The 24,419-nt window shown below is 37.4% G+C and overlaps 1 protein-coding gene across 4 annotated transcripts in view; it reads right to left on the bottom strand.

Annotated features, from left to right (window-relative positions):
* Nucleotides 1–24,419, bottom strand: part of INPP5A (inositol polyphosphate-5-phosphatase A) — a 372,135-nt gene that overhangs the window by 13,746 nt on the left and 333,970 nt on the right. For all 4 annotated transcript variants that reach the window (XM_067533377.1, XM_067533379.1, XM_067533376.1 and 1 more), the window contains exon 12: nucleotides 16,106–16,179. In XM_067533377.1, the coding sequence (XP_067389478.1) occupies nucleotides 16,106–16,179 (74 nt within the window). The remainder of the gene's footprint in view (nucleotides 1–16,105; nucleotides 16,180–24,419) is intronic.

The raw sequence follows: 24,419 nt of genomic DNA, 5'->3' as shown, positions 1-24,419 counted from the left end.
TACTTTGTTGGTAATACTGGAATATATTATTGCATTGTGTTAAAAATTATATCTTGTGGGGTTAGAACATTATAACAGTGTTTTACAAAGTGGGACAACACCTTGTTGATGACAGAAAATAAAAATGAGATATGTTGCAATATTTTTCTTAGCACAATAAAGATCATTTTGAAAGACTGAGCACAGGCTATCTAGATTCAGAACACTGTTGTTCAGACTAAGTGCATATTATGAATGTTCAGTCAGGTTTTAGACATACACTACTTCTTAAAAACAAACTTCCATCATAAAATTTCACAGAGAGTTGAATACTGCTTTCATTTGGAGGCTGTTTACTTGATTTCATTTATTATTTTATTGTTGGTCTATGACTTTTGTGCCACTGAATTTTATTTTTTATACTTTATATTAAAGATGATCCTGATCTGCAAAGTTCCAACCTAGATGTGAACTCTTTCAAAGTTTGAGGGTAACCAGATCCAGAGTTTTGATGTGCATTACAGAGCTAGTGATGTGTGAATTTGAATCTGACTCCAAACATTCTCTGCTCACCTCTACTGTATGCATTTTTATTTACCAAAAATGCTGATAGGCACCTTCACATTAGACTTCTTCCCTCCCTGTTTAATAACAGCAGAATAATATATGGGCAAACTACCAAAATTTCAATCTAAATCCAAATTTTGAAAGAATATGGCAAGAGTGCTTTACACCTAAACTGTGTACTATACTTTTAAAAATGTCCAAGATGCTACTATCCTAAAGCCATAAGTAACAACATGGCATGTATTAGTAGGCCACTGGGCCAAATCTGGGGTGATTTGCGAGCTAAGACTCTGACGGAGCAGGGTAAAGGGATTTTATAGTTGTTTTTTATTGACAAGGTCCCAGCTGTGCACTAACTGGAGCTGGTATATGTATGACTTCATCAGAAAGACTCAGCTCACCAATCAAAGTATAGCTTCCAAGAATCAGCATATTCATAGCCAGAGTCAATTTTTTATGAACAACTAACATTATTTCTCCCAAATTCAATTAATTAATTACATTGCCATTTATATATGTTTCCCTAAATTCAAAAGGGAGATCCATGTTGTTTAGGCTTAGTCAGCTCAGTCTTTTCTAACAAATGGCCCTAAATAATTGGCCTTCATGTGCTCATCTTATGCATCAGGTAGTTAAAGCTAAGCTGTAGGACACACCGCTGTTTGAATTAAATTAGCTGCTTCACATTTACCAAAACACTAATAGGCCTTCATGATGCTCTGTGAGTTAACTGGCCATGATGTGTATCTCATTTAAGCCAAATCGGAGGGTAAACACAGGCCTGCAAACATAGTGGTTAAAGTACAATGTGTTAAACAGCTGCCACTAGCAAATGCTACACTAACACCATGGTGATCAAACTAACAATCAGAGTCAAAGGTCACAATAAAAAGGGGGTCAACCAGGCAATCTGGTAGCAAAGGGTAAGAAGGGTAAACAGGACTTGAGCCATAACTCCACGCAGTACACAAAACAGGAAGGTTAATGACAGTGTAATTTTTCTGAGTCTTTTTATGGAGTTAGGTTGGGCATATTGATCTGTGGATTAACAAACTCTTTTGTATAACTATTATGCTGCAGTTGGTGTGTGTGGTAATTCAGAGTTTTTATACTTTAGTTGGTTTTGTCAGCATTAATGCAATGGAATGTTTCCACGGGATGCTGGTGTGTGTGTGTGGGATGGGGTGGAGATATCAATAGATTATTTCCCAATATGCAAAAACTGGCTACTTTTTTACTCTTGAATGTTTCCAATAGAGACAATCTTTTCTTATTGATTATACAACATATCCATGCTAAACCATGGATTGCCTTGGTGACAATGTCAAACTGAACGGGTTTTCATGTCATTAATACCCTATCGGCTCCCCTTTGTAGGATGTTTAGCCAGTTTAAGACTGAGAGACTGACACACTGCTAATAACAACTTGTATGCTACATTTTGCTGTTCAATAAAGAGTCATGGGGAGGACCAGTTAACACAAATGGATTATTCAGCAATACCAATGCTACATCAAGTGGCCAATGAATGACATGCCCTATTGCTTTAATAACCAGAACGTTGTACCCAACTAAGTGTATGTAATACTGCTACTATTACAACTGGATAAACTGAGCTATAAATAATTCATCCAGTGTTGGCTTGCTTCAGTAAAATATTCTGAAGTTATTACACATGATTGTGATAGAGCTAAATAGTATTTCTGGGAATGTGCCTGACTGAAAGTAACTTATAAAGCAAGCTATATTTTTATCTACGCTAAAACAGAAAACAAATTGTATTGCAAAGAAGAGACGATGGATAAGAAAGGATTCAGGCTTGAAACTAACAGACCTCTCAAAAACCAACCCTACAAACCTCAGATTAATGTATTAACAGCAAAAAGAAAGCAATTAGAGGCCCTGTTCATACTACAGGTTATAACCTTGTTTGAAACAATTTTTTAACATAGTCATGGTAGTGGCTTGGTTTACATTGTCATCTCCTATGGTTACAGGCTATACAACTATGTTCAGAAACTGTCCGTGAATCTTCTCTACATCACTTTCCTGACCCCTCTCTCTCCCTCTTTTTGTTCCCAGCTTTAATTGGTGCCTCACCTCTTTAAAGTAGATTGCAGAAGGTACTGCTTTCCATGTACTGTGGTTTTCATCAGTTCCTCACCTAGTCGAAAATAGCCTCTTTCCACTTTGGAAGTGAATGGAGCAGTGGCATCAGCTACTTTGGTTTGGTTTTTGGTACAAGGATGGGGTAGAGGCTAGGAATACCCCTTTGTAATAGTTAGATCAAAATTGTTTCTAGGATGAGATTAGAGGGCCTTTCTTTTCTCATTCCAACTTGGGGAACTATTACTTTGTTCCACCCTCAGTTCGGCCAACAAGGTTCCAGAATGGTCTGTGGGAACTGACTGATCAGGCATTGAGTAACTCTATTGATGGTTTAAGGTAATTTATTAATATTTACAAGGAGTTTTATGATGCTTGGATGAGCTGGTTCACCATGCTGCAGTATGAGTTAAAACAGAAAATATAATATGTCATTGTGTGAGAGCCATGAGAATAAGGCCGACCATATTTGGGAAAAAGTTAATGGCTCAATATATGAGTAGAAAATACATGAGACTAAATAGGTTTCTGGAAGAACATGTGACTAGAGCTAAATAGAATTCCAAAAGCAAAACATTTGTCCAGGAATAAATGGGACTCAAGCTGTCATTCTTGGTCAGAGGTGTCAAACCCAAGATATTGTCAATGCAGAGAGTCTGCTTGAGAAAAAAAATCACATAGAGGATATCTGAGATACGAACATATGTCCAACTAGTAAATTACATGACAGCCTAATGCAACGACAAACAAGACTAGGTCACTTTAAGAGAATGATTAATACATGAGATTACTGTGCATGCAGACTTATCTGAAAGCAAACCTTGTAGGTGGGTGTGAACCCCTGGTAAAGTCAGCTCCTATCTCTGCCATACTACAGCTACAAGAATAATTATAATAATTAATGGAGAGAGGTGATAAAGTTAACAATTGCCCACCTGTATCTTGGCTAACCACAACGTCCTTATTTCTTTTTCACACCTACAACCTTTTCCCAATGATTACTAACTACCAAAGACCCTTTTCCAGCCTCACATTGAGCTGCTTGTTTGCTTATGGCCAGGCTGTTTAGGCTGTGACTGACAGAACTTGCAGAGTTTAAAATTCTGGATTGTATTTAGTCTCTGATGGCTAGTGTTGCTACGGGCTACATTAGATTAAGTGTAATGAGATAAAAACATGAATATTCACTATTTAAAGCAAATGGAAAGAATGACTCAAAACTTGAGAATATAGGAATGAGTAAAGGATTCCTGAAAAATACATATTTAGAAAATCTCTACTCATTCTAGTTAGGGAAGTGAGGTTGTAAAAGAATGTCATGGAGCCTATGGTTTCCCGGGAGGCTTTATTCTCTTCATCCCCCTCCCCCTCCTTTGTGTGTGTGTGTGTGTGTGTGTATGGACTCTGCAGGGATCTAGGAAGGGCTGCTGCTGAAGGCAGAATAGATGCTCTTCCTCTTCTCACCACAGGGAAGGAGAAATAACAGAGGAGGGAGTGGAAAGGGGTAAATTGAAATTGCCTAAATCCCTTTGTTTGGGGAGACAGAAGATGTCACTGCCTATTATATATGGGTTATATAGGAAATTAGGCTCAGATTCAGAAAAAGACTCAAGCACATGTTTAACTTTAAGCATTAACTTCAGTGGGATTTAAGCAAATCAAGGTAAGAACATATTAAGTGCATTGGTGAACAAGGATGAGATTATTCAGGGATGAGATTATTCACATGCTTAAAATTAAGCACATGTTTAAGTGTATCACAGACTTGATCTGAGTTAATTTCCCTGTATGACTGTCTAATGACCATGTATGTCTTCTCCGCTAACTGGATGACCACAAAAGATAATATGAGGACTTCCCATATCATCAAGCAGGCATGTAGTATCAAACTAAATTACAGTTTTACATTGGAGAAGAGCAATAGTTATTTTTTTCAGTTCACGAGTAAGACTGTAGATATGCTATTTTCAGAAGTGATAAGTGAAAAGTTCAAAAGCTTTCCCAAATGCAGAACTGACTGGAGAAAGTGGAAGTTAATGGCCACTAGCCCAGTGCATTGCGAGACCTTTCAGCATTTGGTCATCAAACTGCATATTAATTATCATGAAATTACTGTGTTGCCTTAATGACAAGACCGCTACAAATTACATTTGACTCCATGTATAATTACTGTGTTATAAAGGAATATAATTATGCTGGACATCCATCATAATAAATATATGATTAAAAAAGTATTAATATGTTTATGTAAAAGCCAAAAATTTCAGTTTACATAGTGCCCACTTTTAAATATTAAAGAAAAGTGATTTACTGTTTTAAAATGAAAAACAAAAATCCATAGTTCACATTGTAGACTAAATGTCTGCAGTGTTTAAAATGAAAAATGTCACAGTCATATCTGCTGCAGAAGTACAAAAATGTGTATGAAACAGATTAACATATTTTTCTGCTATCCTGTTATAAGCCAAAAACCATTTGAAAGAAAAAAATTCTCAGTTGAGACCTCTTATGCGAAATTTCAGCCCATAGCAAATTTGTATGGCTCATTATGAACCCTCGAAAAACATAATTTTTCTAAATGTATATCTGAATTTCCTGGATTTTTCTGGTATAAACAAGACCTCTAAAATTATTTTAATTAAGTGTGGGTGTGTTTTTATGCACAGTTATTTATCCCAATTGATAGTTAGCTTAGCAAATTTTCCACAGAGACTTTAAACAAAGTTACTCCCTCACTCATCTTCATAGACTTGTAGAGTATATAAGATGTATGTTAGGGTGTGCGTATGTATGCATGGCCATCAGCCTATTCTCAGTTTCCCACTAAACACCAAACGGTGAAAAGACAGCTGCATATCAATGCTCTTCTCTCCTCCATGGGTGTGTCTAGACTTGGCAAATATAGCAATGCAGGGAAGGAGCCATCCAGTATTTCTATTTCTCTAAAGATTTAACTGCACTGTTATTTAGAGACCAAACAGGAAACCAGCAGTTTAAAAATGATTTTAAAATTATCATAGAATGTGCTCTTATCAGAGTAAGGAATGTTTTCAAGTTATCATTAGGATTAAAAACTGCTTATAACTGGTACTTATTAGAGAATCCAACTTTTACTCTTAACAACCATTAATATAATGACTAGAAAGAGGATGACAAAAGTTTTAAATGCAAGTAACTTTTCAAAAGCTAATATTAAAACCTGTAATACAAGAAGAACTAGACATCTAAATACAAACTCCTTTTCCTTCCTTGACCTATGAATAATAGTTTATGACACACTCTCTTCTCTCTTAGAAGCATTAAGAGCTCACACCTTATGAAATGTAGTTCATAATCAATTGAAAAGAGAAGCTAACAGACTACAAAAGAGTGAACTATTCATGATTCTTGCTGAGTATAATGAAATCAACAGCTACAAATATTGGGGGGTGCGGGGGAGGGAAAGAGAATAAAATATTGCAACCCATATTAGTACTGTTGAAAGGGCAGGAACTTCTGGATACAGCACTATGTTGTCAGGAGACGGTACAAGATGCCAGAATCAAGATGCCACAATTCATATTGGTATAATATCCATAAATATCATGAAACAGAGGAAATCTCGACATTTTTGTAAATTAAACAATTTATATGTCAAAAAATGCCCAACTGCTTTGAAGAATAAGTTAACCTTTCCTTCTCTAAAACAGACTGTTTAGAATCCTCTTCACATCCAAAATGGTGTATTTGATCGAAAAGCACATGAAAGTATGCATTTTGTTTTTATTTGCATTTATTCATCTGTTATTTTATTATTTTTCTTAAATCCTAGAAAGCAGAAAAAGTAACACTTGTCTACTATTTCTGTATGGTGGCTAGATGTTGTAAAATAAGTCTTTCACGGATATTTATGAAAAGTTGGAAGATTTTATGAATTACTAAGAAAATACAACTCTTCCTTCTTTTTTTCCTTCCTCTGAGACCCAAAACACATCATCATCTTCTCATTTTGTGTCCCAACACATTTACTGCCTCCTGTACCTAAACAAGTCATCTTGACTCTTCTTGTCAGACTGCTAGCACTTCATCACTGCAGTGTCATGCCTCTGTGGCTCCAGGACCACCACTAACATGGGAAAGCCAAATTCATCACAAGGGTGTGCAGTGTTCAGACTTGTCACGCCTGACCTGACTGATGACTTCTTGAGCGTAAGTGATATGAATTTACAGCTGTATTGCATTCTTTAAAATTAAACACAAGACATGAGAATGTAACTTTCTTCAGTTGCCCTAAGTTTATTCTTAGCAGCTAAAACTCAAACACTGTGATTCCCCCCGCCAGGCCCGCTGAATGAGAGCCAGTGAATACTACAGCATTCTGACATGAGAAAAGATTTCTGAGAAGCTATGAAAACATCAAACCATGTCTATACAGTGATTACTTGAAAATTCATTAATACAAGATGCTATAGCTTTAAAAAGGGAATATGAAAGTTTCAAACGAAGAGCTGTTTATATGCAGATTCATCCAAAAAGTGCAGTATGGATTTGTGGGTTTTCCAAGTAAAAGTCTAACCATTTTCTTAAATAAACACAACCCTCAGTAGGTCTAAAAATATGTGCCCAGACAATCATGCTTTCTTTACTCTCTTTGAAATTAAAAAGTAGCACCACAGAGAGAAATTCAGAATGAAAGAAGCCAATGTAATTATTTCATATTTTACTAAGACACAAAAATATACATAGAAAATATGCCCCCAAAAGATGCATACACTAAGATTATTACAATCAGAAGCAGGACTGTTTCAACTTTCTAAGCAAGCAGGGGAATCTAAAATAATTAGATCAGATGTATAACTATAAGTGTGTGAACTACACCCTGGAAAACAACAAAATTATTAAATGCTATTCTAGCAAAATGACATAATTCACATAATTTGTGCAGGAACAGATTCCAATTCACAATCAAATAGGAAAATACTATTCGTCTACTGAAAACTATAACAAATGCTATTATTAAAGAAAAACCGTTCTGGTCATCCTTTTTATAAGAAACATTTGTTAATGAAACTTCACTAGAGAAATATCCTTGAACGCGAGATAGCTGTAGTACAAGAGGGTGTGCTGGCATTGTTGAGATTAATGTCTATCGGGACCACTGCACATTAAGATTCACAATGGAGGTACTGGCAACAAGGTAAACTGTAACTCAGGACTTGCTTCTTAGAAGAGAGGTTTTCTTCTCTCTCTAATATGCATGTGTCCTTTACCAGAATATCTAGGCACCATGAGAGAGATGAAAAGTCAGTTGGCATGTAATTGCAATTTTCTCAAGTCCTCCCATCTTGATTAGGGCTGAATTAACTTGGGTGCTGTGGGAGACTGAATTTTGCTGGAAGGAAGATCTTGCTGGCCAAACTGAAACTGCCTTTCTGGGGGAAGGCATGTCTTACATTGTACTCAAAAAATGAAAGACGGACACCATAACCTTCAGTGACACGGAGTTCTATAGCTGGCGGATCCTATACAAAAAAAAAAAAATCTTCTAATACCTGTGTGCTTTGTCCTGGGCTCCATTAGCTTTAGTGATACTGTGGACTAAAGAATTCCAGAAATTGTGTGCTAAAAGGGGCAACAGTTATGGTGATCAGGTCCTAGTTTACAGCATGCTTTGTAGATTAGGAATAAGATCTTGAATTAGATTCAATGTTGGCTGAGGAACAAATATAGCACATGCAACAATGGCATGGTATGTTTTCCCATGTCATGATTCATGCTGCTATGTGTTGGACTGTAGTATAATACTGATTTAGACTTGCAGCTGTGCACTTCATTTGAATAAATGAATGTGCAAATCAAGTAATTGCATGAGCAAATGCCAAACAAACAAAGGGAGGAAATATAAGTGGTTTTAATTACTCTGTTAATTTGTTGAGAGATGCTAAATGCAATATTCAATTTATTCACGAACATACAAAGGCCATATTCTACCATGGATCTTAGGCTAAAGCTTTCATTGACTTCATGCACATTTGAGGTTATTTGCAAACCTGAACCATGAACCATAATTAAAAATGTAATACAGCCCTCTCAACAGAATAAGTTTATATCCCTTACAAAAATAAGAGGATACAATAAGGTTGCATCAGTAGGATAAATTTATGATCTTTGGTTTGACAACTGGTGGAACAGCTAGAATTAAAACACTAATCTTGACAAAGTTTTATTTGTAAATATTGTAAAAAAAGATTAAGTACAACAACATTTAGTTAGTATTGTGTTTCAATGCCAAAGTATAACCATATTTCAGGCAATTAAAGCCCACACAAAGAAATACTATAAAGGCAAAGTGCCATGCAGTGACGGACTGGGACTGAAAATCGGCTTTGGCATTTAAAGCACACTGGCCAGGGCGCCGCTGGGCCCATGTGATGGGAGAGGGGCGGGGCTGGGAGGAGGGAGTGGCCACCGTGCTCTGGCCAGGGCGCTGCTGGACCCACGTGGTGGAAGAGTGGCGAGGCCAGGAGGGGGAAGTGGTTGCTGCGCTCGGCCAGGTCCAATTGGAGGGGCTGATGAAAGGCTTCCGCGGCAGGTTAACTAGTCCACCAGCCCTTGAGTGCACCGGCCCCGCTGGCATTTGCCAGAACTGCCAGATGGCCAGTCTGCCCGTGACGCCATGGGATAAAAAAGATGACATACAAAGAACGCTAAAAATGTATCACTGGAATTTTGATCTAACAAATTTTTACTCCACTTGATAAATCAAAACTTTTATATTTAAGCATTTTTTATTGCAAAAGTTAACATATATGTGCTAATTTTTTTGTTTAATTCTTGTTTAATGCTATCTTTACAATCTCTTACAACTTCTCATTAAATTCAAATACTCATTTATTAAGCACATAAGCCTGACACAAAAGTTTCTTTAGATCTTTTTCTCTCCATCTCCCCAGTGAAAAAAGCCTTTGCTTGTTGCATTTGTAGAACAAATTGATGTATCATACACTTTCCAGCTATGCATATCAAGAAGTTTAAAGTAGTAGTCTCTGAATTTACATGGGTAGTTCCACCCTCCGTGGGTTAACTAAAAACATTAAAATTCAAACCCACTGGCAAATAAGACTCAACTATCATCATTTATCAAACCATGATATTTGCCATGAAGATCTAAAAGTGGACGAATCATGTGAAACATATAAAAGGACAATTATTTCAGAAGAGGAGAAACATCTGAGGAAAAAAGCAGCAAGGAAAGTAAAGTAAACCATGTAGTTGGGCCTTTTTGCTTGATACCTGACTGAATGAAAAGGTCCTTTTTGAAAAGAAGTTTTTGATTGATGAACATTGGCTTTTTGCTTATCAAAACCTCTATGTCTGTACAGCACCTAGGACATGCTGGACACTATTGTAATACAAATAATTAATAATGCTAATAAATATAGTCCCACTGAAATCAACAAGTTTACTTGCATGAGTAAAACTAGTACGATATGGCCTCTAGTCGCTCTACTAATATACTAATATAGGATCCAAACGTGTAGTTCTTATTCAGTCCTCACTCAAGCAAAACTTCCACTGATTTCAATGACTACACAAAGACTGCAGGATTGAGCTCTTATTTATTACTCAGAATTTATTTGGGATTCTTTTGACATATAATCCAGAATAAAAAATAAAAAAACAGATGAAAGAAACACTCTTCATAATGAAAAGCTCTGTGCTGCTTGGGCCAGAATACATGTGTGATTTCATTTCTAGTTTAGTCTGTACCGTTTTGGTCTTTTCACTTTTAATGAGATTCTTAAAGTTCTGGCTACAAAGAGAAAAATACATTTAGGAAGTTTTGCTTGCTTGGAACCCATAATTAGTATCTCAACCAAATGACAGCTATTGGTTCATATTATTTTTCATATTACTTATTGATTATTGTTTATTATGTATGTAATATATTGTTTATTTTTCATTTTTCAGAGAAAGAGAAAAATGTTTGGGTAGTCCATTCCATGTGTGCGTATGTGTACACACACACAAAGATTCTCGGTTCCTCTATTCCTGCACCTGGTCCAGGAACTGGGGTAAATGAAGGGGGAGGCAGGCAAAGACGGCTTTAATCACAGTATTCTGGTGCAAATAAAAGCAGCTTCAGGGTTGCTCTAACTAAACACTGTGCTCCCTATGGTCTTGTTTAGACCTTGGGAAGTTGAGAATAGCCTTACTGAATTGCACTTTACTCTGGCCCTCTCTGTCAGTCATCATACCCAGCCTGCTTCCAAACCCCACTAAGTCGGGGGGGTGGGAAGAAGGCTGGAACTGAGCCCTTACGTCAACTCCATATCGACTGTGGAAGCCCATGGCATAGGAGGCATTCTCAGGAGTTGATTCCCACTCTTTTTGGTCTGCAGTGTTGGGGGTTGTTGTATGGTATGTTTTTTGGTTGTTGTTACTGGGGTTTTTTTGTTGTTGGTTTTTTTTTTTTTTTTTATTTTCCAGATTCACAGTGCTTTACAGATTTACAAACTATATACATCTATAGAGATCACTTTGTTTACCACTGAAATGCATCCACTTCTTGGGTTAAATGCAACCATCATAATGGCACGAGCAATACTGCACAACAGAAAGTGAAGAATACCACTGTATCTGAAAGGGAAAAGCTGTTTGGGGTTCATCATTCTGATCCAGATTTGTATTTTGTGCCTTGGGGTTATCTCCAGTTTAGCATTTCATTATATTGTTTTGCTCTTGTTAATACTAGGTTATATTCTGCAGTTTACAGTGTTGGTGTGATATAAATTAATTATTTGTATATTTGTAATGTTTTGTTCTCACAGTATTTAGATGCTAATACAACAACTATAAAAGCTATTTAATAAAATTTTAATTTCTCCACTTTTTCTCTAGTTAGTACTACCCTCCCAAAAAGCACACATCTATTTTCAGATACAGGTCACATCATCATCTGCTGTTGGGCTGATCACGTGGAATAATGTAATTTAAACTATATTACTAGTTGCTACCCATTCACTTTCCTATTCTTGTGCAGATAATTTTTCCATTTTTTTAATGCTCCTGTTCACAACAGGACCACTTTCTAACACCATTTTTTCCAGCTACAAAGATAATATATTACTGCCTATCAGATGTTAATATATATTACACATAAAAACATTAAAAGAACATTATTAGGGTTGCAAAATCAATCATTCAAAAGTTAGGAAATGGCAGAATTAAAGTTGTCTGTGCATATGCATTATGAATCAATCTTTATTTACATGATCAGGTACTATTTTTTCCACAGGACTTCATCATTCACTTAAAGAGCAACTATTCAATATTTTGTTTTCTCCTCATTGTTCTATGTACATCCCTAAACCTAATTTACTGCACACTATTAATACTTTGCTCTGAAGGCAGAATTAGTATAATTTTCTCATGGCTTTTCTATGGGTACTCCGCACCGTAGTATTTGAGTGCTATAAAAACACTATTCTATTTTCACAACACCCCTCTAAGATGAGGGGGTGCTATTATGCCCATTTTACAAATAGGGAGCTGAGGCACAGAGATATTAAGATCAAAAGAATCTACTAACTTTGGGTGCCCAAACTGAGACATCTATAGCCTGATTCTTCAGAGTATACTCTGTATATTCTAAACACAGCTCCCATTGACTTCAGTTGCAGGTTTGAGAGCTCAGCACTTCTGCAAATCAGACCTCAGTGCCTCAAGTCAGGCACCAGGAAAATGAAGAATGCACAATTAGTGGCCATCTGTGAAAAGTTTGGTTTAAATGACTTGCACAGTATCTCATAGGAACATTATGGCAGAGGCAGGGATAGAATCCAATTGCTCAGCGCACTATTCAACTATCTTAACCATGAGACCATCCCTTCTCTTTTTGCAATCCTCTGCCTCATTCAATAAACACTTTCCAACTGCTACAACAAATGAAGGATAGGTCCTACAGGCAACAGTTTCCTTTGATATACAATACTGATTCATCCTCAAAACTGGTTCATCCTGTGCATGAAATCAGCTCTGTGTCCTGTGGAAAAACTAGTATATGATGATGTGATTCAAGACTGTATCATAATGCATACATCCCAAGAGGGCTGAATTAAGGCACAGGCAGCCTTAATTCTGATATTTCCTAACTTCTGCATGCTTGACTTTGCAACTTAAGAATCTTTTTTAACAGAGGTTTTTGTGTATAATGTCCTATGTTTAAAAAATAAAAGAAAGACAGAAACTGAAAAAAATTCTATTACGTGGCATCATATTGACGCTCGCATGGGTCATCAGCAGGGTTGGAACCTTTAGATTCACTACGCTGACCTCTGCCATTTGAACTAGCAGAGTCACTGATAGCAGTACTATGTTGAATTAGCACTCGACGGGCATGGGATCTGCCATGGGGTTTCACAGATATTTGCTGAGAGCAGAGAAATGGTGAGACTCATGAATCTTGGGTACCATTTCAGGGTTTGGAGGGGAGTTTGATCAAGTGGGCATAGACTCTTCTACCTATTTGTGCTAAGCTCAACTCCTTCTGCATTGTCCCCTCCCAATCCCCAGATCCTCATTTCAGTCCCATTCTCCTCCCTTAGCCAGTCCAAGTCTTCATTCCTCAGACTTCTCATCCCAGTTTCAGTTCCTTGCCCACTAAGTCCTAGTCTCATCCCTCCAGAATCTCCATCCCATCTCCTCCCTACTCCCAGTCTCCTTGCCCAGCCAATTTCAATTCCCCCCCTTCTGGTTCCTTATCTGATCTTTCTCTCCCTCCCCCGCCCCCATATACACCCTGGCCTCCCGTCACCCATCCATCCACTCATGTTCCTCATTCCCAGGCTTCTCATCCAGTTTTAAGATTCCCATCCATCCCCTGTCTCCTTGTCTCAGTCTATTTGCCTGGCTAGTGCCAATTTTTTCCCTGTTCCTCATCAGAACGAGGAGATCTATTTCCCTTCCTGCACCTCGTCCTTCTCCAAACCCCAGCAGTTCTCAGTCCTGGCCTCTGTCCCCCCAGCATTCTCTCCGAGGCTCCTCATTTGATCTCAGTGTCCTCTTAAAGTACTTAAAATTTCCTTCCCCAGCTCCCAGCCCCAGTGTTCTTAATCACCCGGGCACAGTCCCTGCCAGCTCCTAGTCTCCTTTCTTAGCCAGCCCGTTTCCCCACATACCCAGCGCCCTGTCTGAGTCTCTGCTTCTGGCCTCCAGCATTCTTGCCAAACTAGTCCCAGTGTCCTCTTTCAACTCCCATTCACCCTCTCCCCTCTGCCAGCCGCTAGTCCCAGTCTCCCCCTAAACTCCTTGCCCCAATCTACTCTTGCCCTGCAAGTCTAGCTTGTGTCTCCTCCGCCTGTGAATCAGACAGCTTCCTCCTTCATGCAACCTGAGCCCATCAGAGGGAGTCACTGATAGCACAGGAGACAGTCCCCTTGTTCTTAGTTCAGGTCCCCAGACCCAGAATTGCCCATAGCAACCCAGAGCTGCAATTGCAGGGAAAGTCCTGCTCAGCCCAGGGCTGGAGCATGTCCAGTGCAAACGGAATCTTTGGGGAATATAGCTGCTAAAATTGAAGAAGTCTCGACTGAGAGCGTGTGAACTCAATATTTTTCAAAGGCTTGCAGCTTGGCCGAATTTCAGCTGATTTTCATAGGGACAGTAAAGTACATATCCCCAGTGAAAGGCTATTCCTTGCCAAATTTCAAGGCCTGGAGCCAAAGCAATGGGGTGTTAGAAAAGGTCTCAACAGTTTTCCCTAACTTTGTTCTGGGAAACGGGTGAACAATTAGCTGAAATTTTCTCAGGACTTCAGCGTGAGGTGAGATATTCAGAGTGGAAAATATCCACCCAGCTGGTTAAAATTTGGCAAAGTTATATGTAAGTGAAAACAGTGTCTTAACTAAGAAATGTGAGACAACCTTACTAACAGGCAGCTGTGCCTATAATGAGGTGGGCCATACTACCTGCTCCTGGAGGCTAGAGGCTCTGTTTTCTAGGAGCAGCATAATGCTGCACTTATCTCACTGATACTGGTGGTAGTGGCTGGACTTTAAGCTATATATGTAATTATATGTATTAACAATTTGTATATTCATAAATACTGAGGCCAAACCTGAAAATTAATGCAAGGTACGTTACAACATGTTATCACATAAACTAAGCCTAATCTGATAGTTTCCATTAATAATTAAGGCAACTAAAATTCTGGTAAAATTCAGTGGTGGTCTAGATCCTGGTAACAAATCTCTCTGCCCTCCCCCTCCCTGACCAAGTCCATAGCTAATGAAATACACTTGGAGATTTACACACTACTGGTCTTCTGTTATCATACTCAATCAATAAGAACAATTTAGAGCAGTGGCAACCTCTTCATGCATACTTCCGTTGTCCCTAGGGATCAATATAATCAGTATCACAGCTGGCTGGTGAGAAGTAACGAGATTATGATAACAAAAAGGCAAGCTTTCCAAATTTTTTCTCAGATTGTGCCAAAACATCACACTTTTGTGTCTACGTCTAATGGGGTAAAAAACCAAAAACCCACTAGTAACACATACAGCAACACTATATTTGATTTTACAGGACTCTGCTCTATACAGATTACAGTATCTTCTCCATGACTTCTTGCTCCACATTTCTCGCTTTCTTTGTAAATACTATTTTCCATTTCTTCAAAGCAACTGCACTAGACATGTTAGACTTGAGTTCTCCTTTCTTGAAATAGAGTCACAGATATTTAGAAATGGCTCAGTTTCCTTAGATTTCTCCAGAATAGAGCTATCATTTTAAAAATTCTTGCTTTTTGTTTGTTTATGGTTGATGCTTAATCACTGCTAAAATTTAATTCAGGGGACATGATCAGATTTAAAAATCGCATTTATTAAAAAAACCCAACATATATTACCATTCTTACTAACAGCACAGGAGATTATAAAATTATTTTAATTTCTTTTCATCCTTCCTAATATTTATTTTTGAACTCAGCAATGAAATTAGACTAATCACTTTCACATTTTGTTCAAGACATTTTCTAGTTAGTGTCGATTCTCCCTCACCTAGGGGTACTCTTTAGAGGTTTGAGGCCAAGATTAATTTATTTTTAGTTACAGTAAAATTTCTTAATAGTATACTTGGATTTAGTGCACAAAAATAGCCATAAACTGAAGTTCTACAAACAAGCATATGTTTTAAGGCACTCTAGGGTATTACAGTCATCAGTAGTATTATGAAATCAACTATACAAATATGGGACCAGTTGAATCCAGATAATGGGATTTTTACAGATGGGAGTGCACTAGAAGCATGCAGACTCTAAGGTATCACTGTTCATACTGGTAACTGAGGTGATACAGGAAAACTTTATGGTGGGAACATATATATACACACACAACCACACACACTCTCTCTTGCACTAATAATTTATATTTTTGTCATCTAGTTAAATTAACAGACTGTATATGTATCTTACCTGGGTGGAAATGAGATGTCCAGTTCATACAATTTGTCTTTAAAGACTGACAGCTCTTTGTCAAATTCCAAAAGCTATAAAAAACAAAATAGTATTAAACGCCTTATTTGTTTTCTTTACCAAACTGCAATAAATTAATTTTTGTTCATACTGTATGATTTAATGATCATATACTTTGATAATACATCTTATTTAGTACATACATGCTTACAAAAGAAATGTCAGTAGTAGGTCAATGCAAAACACTTCAATGTTCTGATGAAAAGGCACTCTATCCAAAAAAAAAATCATCCTTCTTCATGATCTCAATTAAACACGTAACTTTTGCTCTTTAAACAGAGCTACTTAAGTGACCTGTAATGTACATTTACTATTTCAAGATTAGTTTAGAATTTCACATTTCATTAGCAATCTTTTCTGAGATAAAACTGATTAATACCGTTAAAAATGTATAGCAAATTGATACTGTAATCAAGCCACAAAATATGTCAAGTAAAAGTACTAAATAAGATATCTTTAACCTGGATAAAAAGGTACAGCAACACAAGAACGTGCAAATCATTCCTCCTAAACAAAGGCAAGAAATATTTTTGCATAGCTATTTTGGGGCGGTACAGGTTAGATGGCAAAAAGAGGCATGTGTGAAAATATGGAGAATACTGTTCCAAGGTGGCAGTCAAAATATAGTACCAGAAGCAGATATTTAACAGACACATTTATAAGCCTAGGTTTAATGTACTGTATAAATATATTAGTCCTTGCAAATTTGGTTTCCTTTAGACCACTGCAAAGAAAATTAGTATCTGTAGTCTTTTGTTCATAAACACAAACCTGTTAATAAAAGTCAGTGATAACAGTCTATGTTAAACCAATAACCAATCTGATGGACACAAACAACTTTATTTCAGAACCAGAACTGGTGTTAAATCTGACATACAAGTGAATTAGTGAGTAAAAAAATCATAATCTGCACTGTTACTGACCATCGCTCTGAGTAAATGCCACTTTCTATTTTGACAAGCTTGTCATCAAAATAGCACCCTTTATGATGACTGTGTGTTTACGCACTGTTCACTAATCATTAATCATGTCCCATCTCACAGCTGTGCTGATACCATTGTATGAATGGCAGAGGTTCCGAAAGAAATTAGATTGTGTCCCTCTTTCCTCTCTGCCATCTCATAAATCATTCCTGAAATGTGCAATTAGCAGCTACTTGTTCACATTAATTATCTGTGTGAAAAGCAGCTACCTGAACCACTTGCATTGCTGATTAGCTACCTCCCTATGGCCCACCTATTTTTTCTTCAGTGCTGCCTAGAATCTATCTGTTTATATATCTGTCTTCGTGTATGCATGTGCACACGGAAGCATTAGTAACTCCACGTTTTTGTATTCCTTTTCACCAATTTGTACAATGGTGTGTTGAGAAAGATTTCACAACAAATGCCATTTAAGATACTTTGTACAAGTTTTAATATTTGGACAAATTTCTATACACACAGTTATCCATTTTTATACATGATTTTTGGAAGAACATCTGCAAATACGTTTTGCATATTCTGCATAAAAATAGTACATACATAAATATGGGGTCTGATCCCATAAACTCTATGTTAAGTAACTTTAAAGTAACTTTTTTCATATGAGTAGTCTCACTGACTTCATGGGTCTACACATGTGAGTAAAATTACTCAACATGCATGTTTGCATAATCAAATCCTATATTTAAGTATATGGAGGTATGTTACACACACACACAGATTATGAAAATAATTGTTAACAGCCTTTTCTTGCTCCAAAATACCCAGATCTTAAGTGACACCAATTACTAAACTTTAATCCAATTTAAAGAATGAAACCAACCAAAACCCCTCCCAAATGATAACCAGAAAATCCCTTCTAAAATTGTATGTTTTACAGAGTTTAATTTTCTACTTTTGTCAAATAAAAAGAGATCATATAAGGAATAAAAAGAACAGTTGGGGGAAAGAGGGTTACTTTTGAATTCTGAAGAATGCAAAGGCTGAGTAAATGAACAATGCTTCATAGAATACAATGGTAAAAAATGCTTAGTAAGAATTCCAGAAACTGAGGGTGTTAAATAACTGCATTGTCCTCTCACATTGATTCAAACATTCTAAACTTTGTATATCCAGATTATTTTTGTTATCATGATTTTGTTAACTGACTGGCGGCCAAAATCTAGTTAGACACGTAAGTAAGAGTTACTTCTCAGTAATATCTGAAGAGATCTCTGGTGTTTTTATGTACTGTTGGTGGTTGCTTGTTCAGATATGTGCTATAGTACTGCAGATGAGTTGCTGACATTGTTGTGATACAGATGACAGATAATAGGAACAAGACTGCATTGTACACTAGAGGCTCTGTGCATCTCCCGAACTTTCACAAGCAGTGATACATCTTTAAAGTTATAATAATAAAAGCAAAAATTAATGACAACTGGGTGGGATGCAAATGAAGAACTAGGTTGTTAAAATATTATTAAGAAATGTTTGGGGATTGCTTAGAAAAGCTGGGGAAGACTCAACCACAACAGAAAACTCAGTTTAAAAGGCTCGTTTTCAGTTCATTATTTCTGGATGCAGTAATAACCTTTTTGTATTTAAATTATGTTAAACAAATTTACTCATTTAATGACATTACTTATTTTTCTCCAGATGTTTTCTAAATGACTAGAAAAAGCCCACATTTCTTTCATTCTGTCTCCAATATTCACAACTTTATGCTCAAGAAGTGTCACCAATAGCAAACAGCTGCTTTGAACACTTCTGGTCTCTGGAAGAAGATGAGAGTGTTTTCAACATGTTCATGAATTTCTTGTGGGAACTCAACTTGGGCTTCTCTCTTTTTTGTCAGGTACTCACTGCAGACACCAATGCTCATAGTATACATTTCAGATTTTGTAGCGTTTATTTTTAGGCCAATTATAACTGATTTTTTAGAAGTAAAATTGTTTTAATTTCCTTGAATTATATAAAAACCCAATCCTTTCCCAAGTTCTTTGCCCCAAAGAGTAAGCTGCCAGTTACTGAAAGACTGTAGAACTCAAAGACCCCGGACAAAATTTTAAACACTGCAAACCCACTGTAAAAGCGTAAATCTAATTCAATAAGAGAAAGGGTTGGATATGGAGCAGGTCATCCTTTTATTCTGTGTTTGTACTGTGCCTAGGACAATGGGATCCTGGCCCATGATTGGGGCTCCTAGGTTTTACTGTAATACATATAATAATAATTAATAATAATTATTAGAGGCCCAACCCTCTGAGGGCTGAACACCTTTAATGTCACTGGGAGCTGGGCCCCTATTTTTAATGTATTTATCATTGTATTCTAAAAGGGTGAACCAGTTATATTGCTATGCACAATGATTCCGAGCATGTTCATAGTTGTTTTCATATTGTGCATTAAATGGCACTGTGAATAACTTCACTGCAGTAATAGTAACCTTTTTTAAATATAGCTGAGTGAGTCTGTTCATTCTACATGTTCTGAAGATGACAAAGAAATTCAACTGAAAGTCTGAAAAATCAATATATTGTGCCATTTAATTTACTCATTGTAACATCATCCTTGAGACCCAAGCTTTTTAGGTGTTATATGGAGTGCTGGGGTAATTTGAGCAATTACAATGGCGGTTTCAAGTGTTGTAGTTGAAAGCTGATGCAGGAACTGCATGAGCTAGGCAGACAGTTTCACAGAAGAGGGTAAGGGACATGATTCCAAACAAATATGACCTTATATATTTTATACATATAGTTGAAAGATACAGAGGCAAATTCTCTACTGGCATAACTCCATTGATTGCAAAAGAGTTACATCAACAGAACATTTGGCCTACAAAGTTCATTAACCAGTCTAGCATGACTATTTGATCAGAAGGTTTCTAAATGTTGGATAGTGCAAACCATTTGTGATGGATAATCTGCCTGTATTTCCCCTAACCTAATGCCTACTCATTGACCTCAATGAATATATATACATGCAATATGCACAAATGGACCTCAATGAATATATATACATGCACTATGCACATGTATGTACACAGTAGATACACTGATGTGTAAGTGTGAGATACAGCTAAGGTTGTACAGCATTATGGCTTTTGAACTGATAGATTTATTTATGGGAGTTTGGAGTTACTGTACTTCCACTCAGCTTTCCTTTTGAGTCAAAATCCTGACGTCCTCAATCAGTTTTTACATAGTCCTTACTCAGGCAAACTCCCACTGACATCAATGGTTACGAAGTGAGTTAAAACTTAATAACTGTAGAATTTGGGACTTTTGGGCAGAATTTTGATAGGCCCTTTTGCAAGTATAAAGGTACTTCAATTACATGTTACATAAACATGATGTAACTAAATAAATCTGTGCCAATTTTTCACATATCATTTGCGTCCATGTTGTATCCACGTTTCTTACTCTTTGTCTATTTGTGTCTTTAGACTGGAAACCCTACAGAGTAGGGATTGTCTCCTTTTTGTATTTGTACCATGCCCAGCACAATGGGGCACCAATCCTGGGGCAACAAATATTTACTGCTAACATTGTAGACCTCTTCATTTAATAATGAAACATAGCCACTGATAGGGTAGAACATGGCAGATGTATAATATAAGAAATACAATACAGTTTTTTATTAGGAGGGCGGTGAAGCACTGGAATGATTTACCTAGGGAGGTGGTGGAATCTCCATGCTTAGAGGTTTTTAAGCCATGACTGGGATGATTTTGTTGGGGTTGGCCCTGCTTTGAGCAGGGGGTTGAACTAGATGGCCTCTGGAGGTCCCTTCCAACCCTAATCTTCTACGATTCTACAGCAGGATGTAAAGAAATGATAGCATAATTTTGTGTAAGCAGGATATGATTATTTAAGATAGAATTTGGCCAGAATACTAAAGAGAAGATCACTATTTTTGCAAAAGTTGTCATGGGATCTTTACTGGCCACAGTGTTTAGGTTCTTGGGTTTAAGTCTCACTCAAAAACTGTCTTCCAAGGTAAAGTGCTCCATTATCCCACACTGGGACAATGATTAGAATGTGATTTAGAGGAAAGAACTCTACCTACTGACATTTCCCTTCAGGTTTCCAATCTAAGGCTATATCTACACTATGAGTTGGGGTGTGATTTCCAGCTCACGTGGACATACTTATGATAGCTCTCATCTGAGCTAGCATGCTAAAAATACTAGTGTAGCTGTGGAAGTGGTGACATGGGCTAGCCATCCTGAGTATGTGCCTATAGAGCTCAGGCGGGTTTGTATCATCTTGCTGCTGCCACTGCCTGTGCTACTATGGCTAACCCACTATTTTTAGTGTGCTAGCTCAGATGACACCATGCTGAGAATTAACCCCTAGCTCATAGTGTAGACATGGTCTACAAAAGGCCACAGCCTGATCTTGCTTAGTAAGTGAAATCTGACAAGTTCACAATCCAGTTGGCTCAAGTGCTAATAATATAACATTTCCAGGAATGTCATGAAATATCTGGATGTGTACCACATTAGCCTCAGCGATGCTGACCATAGCTAACCATATGATTTTCATTTTATTATTATTATTGTAGTGCTTAGGCTCCAGTTATGGACCAGGATTCCACTGTACTAGGCACTGTGCAAACACAGAACAAAAAGATTATCCCTACACTCCAAAAAGTTTAAACTCTAAGTATTAGGCCTGGTCTACATTAGAAACACTACAGCAGCACAGCTGCAGCACTCTAGCTGTGCCATTGTAGTGTAGTTACTTACTAAAGTGACAGAACTGATTCTTCCATCGTTATAGTAAATTCACCTCTTTAAGAGGTGGTAGCTAGGTTGTCAGAAGAATTCTTCCATTGACCTAGCAGTGTCTACACCAGGACTTGGGATGGCTTAATTACATCGCACAGGGCCTGACATTTTTCACAGGCCTGAGAGATGTACTGAAGCCAACTTAATTCTGTAGTCTACAACAGCCCCAAGACAAGAGACAACAGAGAGATGGATGGGGAAGTACCAAGGAAACGATGAGACAATATTAATCAGCATGAACTTGTGACTAATCTTTTTTAAATATCACGATCAATACCACCATAATAGCTTCATTCACACTGTAATAATTTATTTGTAAAATAAATAATTTGGCTTAAAGCAAATTATTTCTCATTACTGCGTATAATGAAGGCTCTAACTTAAGAACATCTAAACATATTTTAACAGTAAAAAAAAGGGGGGGGCTGGAGAGGGACAACATTTGCCCCTTTAACTTTTATAGTTCAATAAGGTTATTGACAAAAAGTGCACTTCTAAATCATCATGAAATATCCAATTTCAACAATTGATACATACAAATGTTCAACATACCCAAACAACTACTGGTCCCATGATTTATCTCCAGACAAAACTTCAGTCAGAGTTCTTTGCACAGAATGATGGCAGGGCTGAGTTCCCACATTTTATTATAGTGGCACCGCTGCCCTTCAGAGTGTTGCCACTATAAACTACAGTTTCCATGGGCTAACAAGAGGGCTGTTCAAAGTGATTGTGTTGAAGCTTGGCATACTTGTTCAGAGTCCTGGTAAGAAGTGGGTTTTCTCTGCCCCCTCCTTTATAGCCTTTTCAAGTGGAAGCAATGTGGATCAGTCAGACAGAGGGATGCAGAATCTGGGGAATGCGCACAGGAGTTGTATGCAGCAGAGCCCTGCTCAGGTGCTCCCATGTACTATTGTGCAGCATGGGCTAGGCTGGTGGATCTGCTACTATGCAGATTCACTAACTATTCCCTCTTATGGGGATGCCAGAGGTGCATGTGGAGGGGTTACAATGAGCTCTTCCAGTCTTGAAGCTGGAGTACTGGCTGAAGAACAGCTCTCCAACAGTGATTCAGGCTGTGTACAGGGACCAGGATTTTGGCCTAAGAGAGCATTTACATGGAATATTAAATTCAGAAATGATTTCACATGAACATTTAAAATAATCAAAGAATTCTAACATAGTTTAGCTAGTTAAAGAAACCACATCAATTTTGCTGGCTTAGGCTTAGAGTAAAAAGGTACCCTGAAAAAGGTCAATGTCCACAGGGACACTGCTATGAGCTGCCTTGGTTAAAATCACAGAAGTATGAACCCTTTATAACAGGGCAACTTAATCCAGTCATTGGAGTAGAACAACGGCAATTACTCATCAAGACCTACAGACCAAAGTCAGAGCACTGTTAGATCAGAAGGTGATATTAGCAGCATTTATCAAATCCATCTGCAGCAACCACCAGAGAATTCACAGCTGCGGAAGGGAAATGAAGTTTCAAACTAAAAAAAGAGGAGATGAGCACACAGAAACGACCTTAGAAAATTAAAAAATGTGAAGACTGGCCATAGTAACTTGTGTAAAGTGCACACGCTTTAAAAGACTTATGGAAAATATCTACATTTATCCAGCTTTACAATCAAAAAAGAAATATTTAGGGAGTGATTCTGTGGTCCTTGCTCAAACCCAACTGCCAATGACTTCAAATAAAGGCTTGGGGAAATACTGGTCTCTCTGTCTCAGGTATAAAACTCTCAAACACAGATTTGTTTAATACCTCATCATAACACAGGTATTTTTCTAGCTAAAAGTCAGTAAGATTGTCTGTTACTCTACATTTTGAATCTTCTTTAAATTTCTTCCTCTTAAAAGAGAAAGTATCACAAAACTGTAGCGAGCACTCAAGTATGACAACCTTTTTACAGGAAAAGCCTCTGTCAACTTATCATGTAATGTTACTATTAAATGTAAAAGTTTATTAGCTGCACTTTTTGTATATTAGTATTGCATTGGTAATACTATAGTTCAGACTCGGCTGGGCCATTTTATATTAAAGGCCAAAATCAGACCTGAGCCCAAATCATCAACTTCCGTCAAAATGCCATGACAATAGGATCATTGAAATGTAGGGTTGGAAGGGATCTTGAAAAGTCATTTAGTCCAACTTACTGCACTGAGGCAGGTCCAAGGAAACTTAAACCACCCCTGATAGGTCTTTGTCCAACATGTTTTTAAACATCTCCAATGATAAGGATTCCACAACATCCCTTGAAAGCCTATTTCCTTATTTATATTTAGAAAGTTTTCCCTAATATCTAACCAAATCTCTCTTGCTGCAGATTAAGCCCATTACTTCTAGTCTTACCTTCAGTGAATATAAGAACAACTGATTACCATTGTCTTTACAACAGCCCTTAACATATTTGAAGACTGTTATCAGGTCCCCCCCCATCAGTCTTCTTATCTCAAGACTAAACATGGCCAGTTTCTAACCTTTCCTCAT

The sequence above is a fragment of the Emydura macquarii genome, unplaced genomic scaffold (genome assembly GCF_026122565.2).
Source record: "Emydura macquarii macquarii isolate MOO-44397 ecotype Brisbane River unplaced genomic scaffold, CSIRO-AGI_Emac_v2 contig_3343, whole genome shotgun sequence".
NCBI lineage: Eukaryota > Metazoa > Chordata > Testudines > Chelidae > Emydura > Emydura macquarii.
This window is presented reverse-complemented; position numbering and strand designations above follow the sequence as displayed.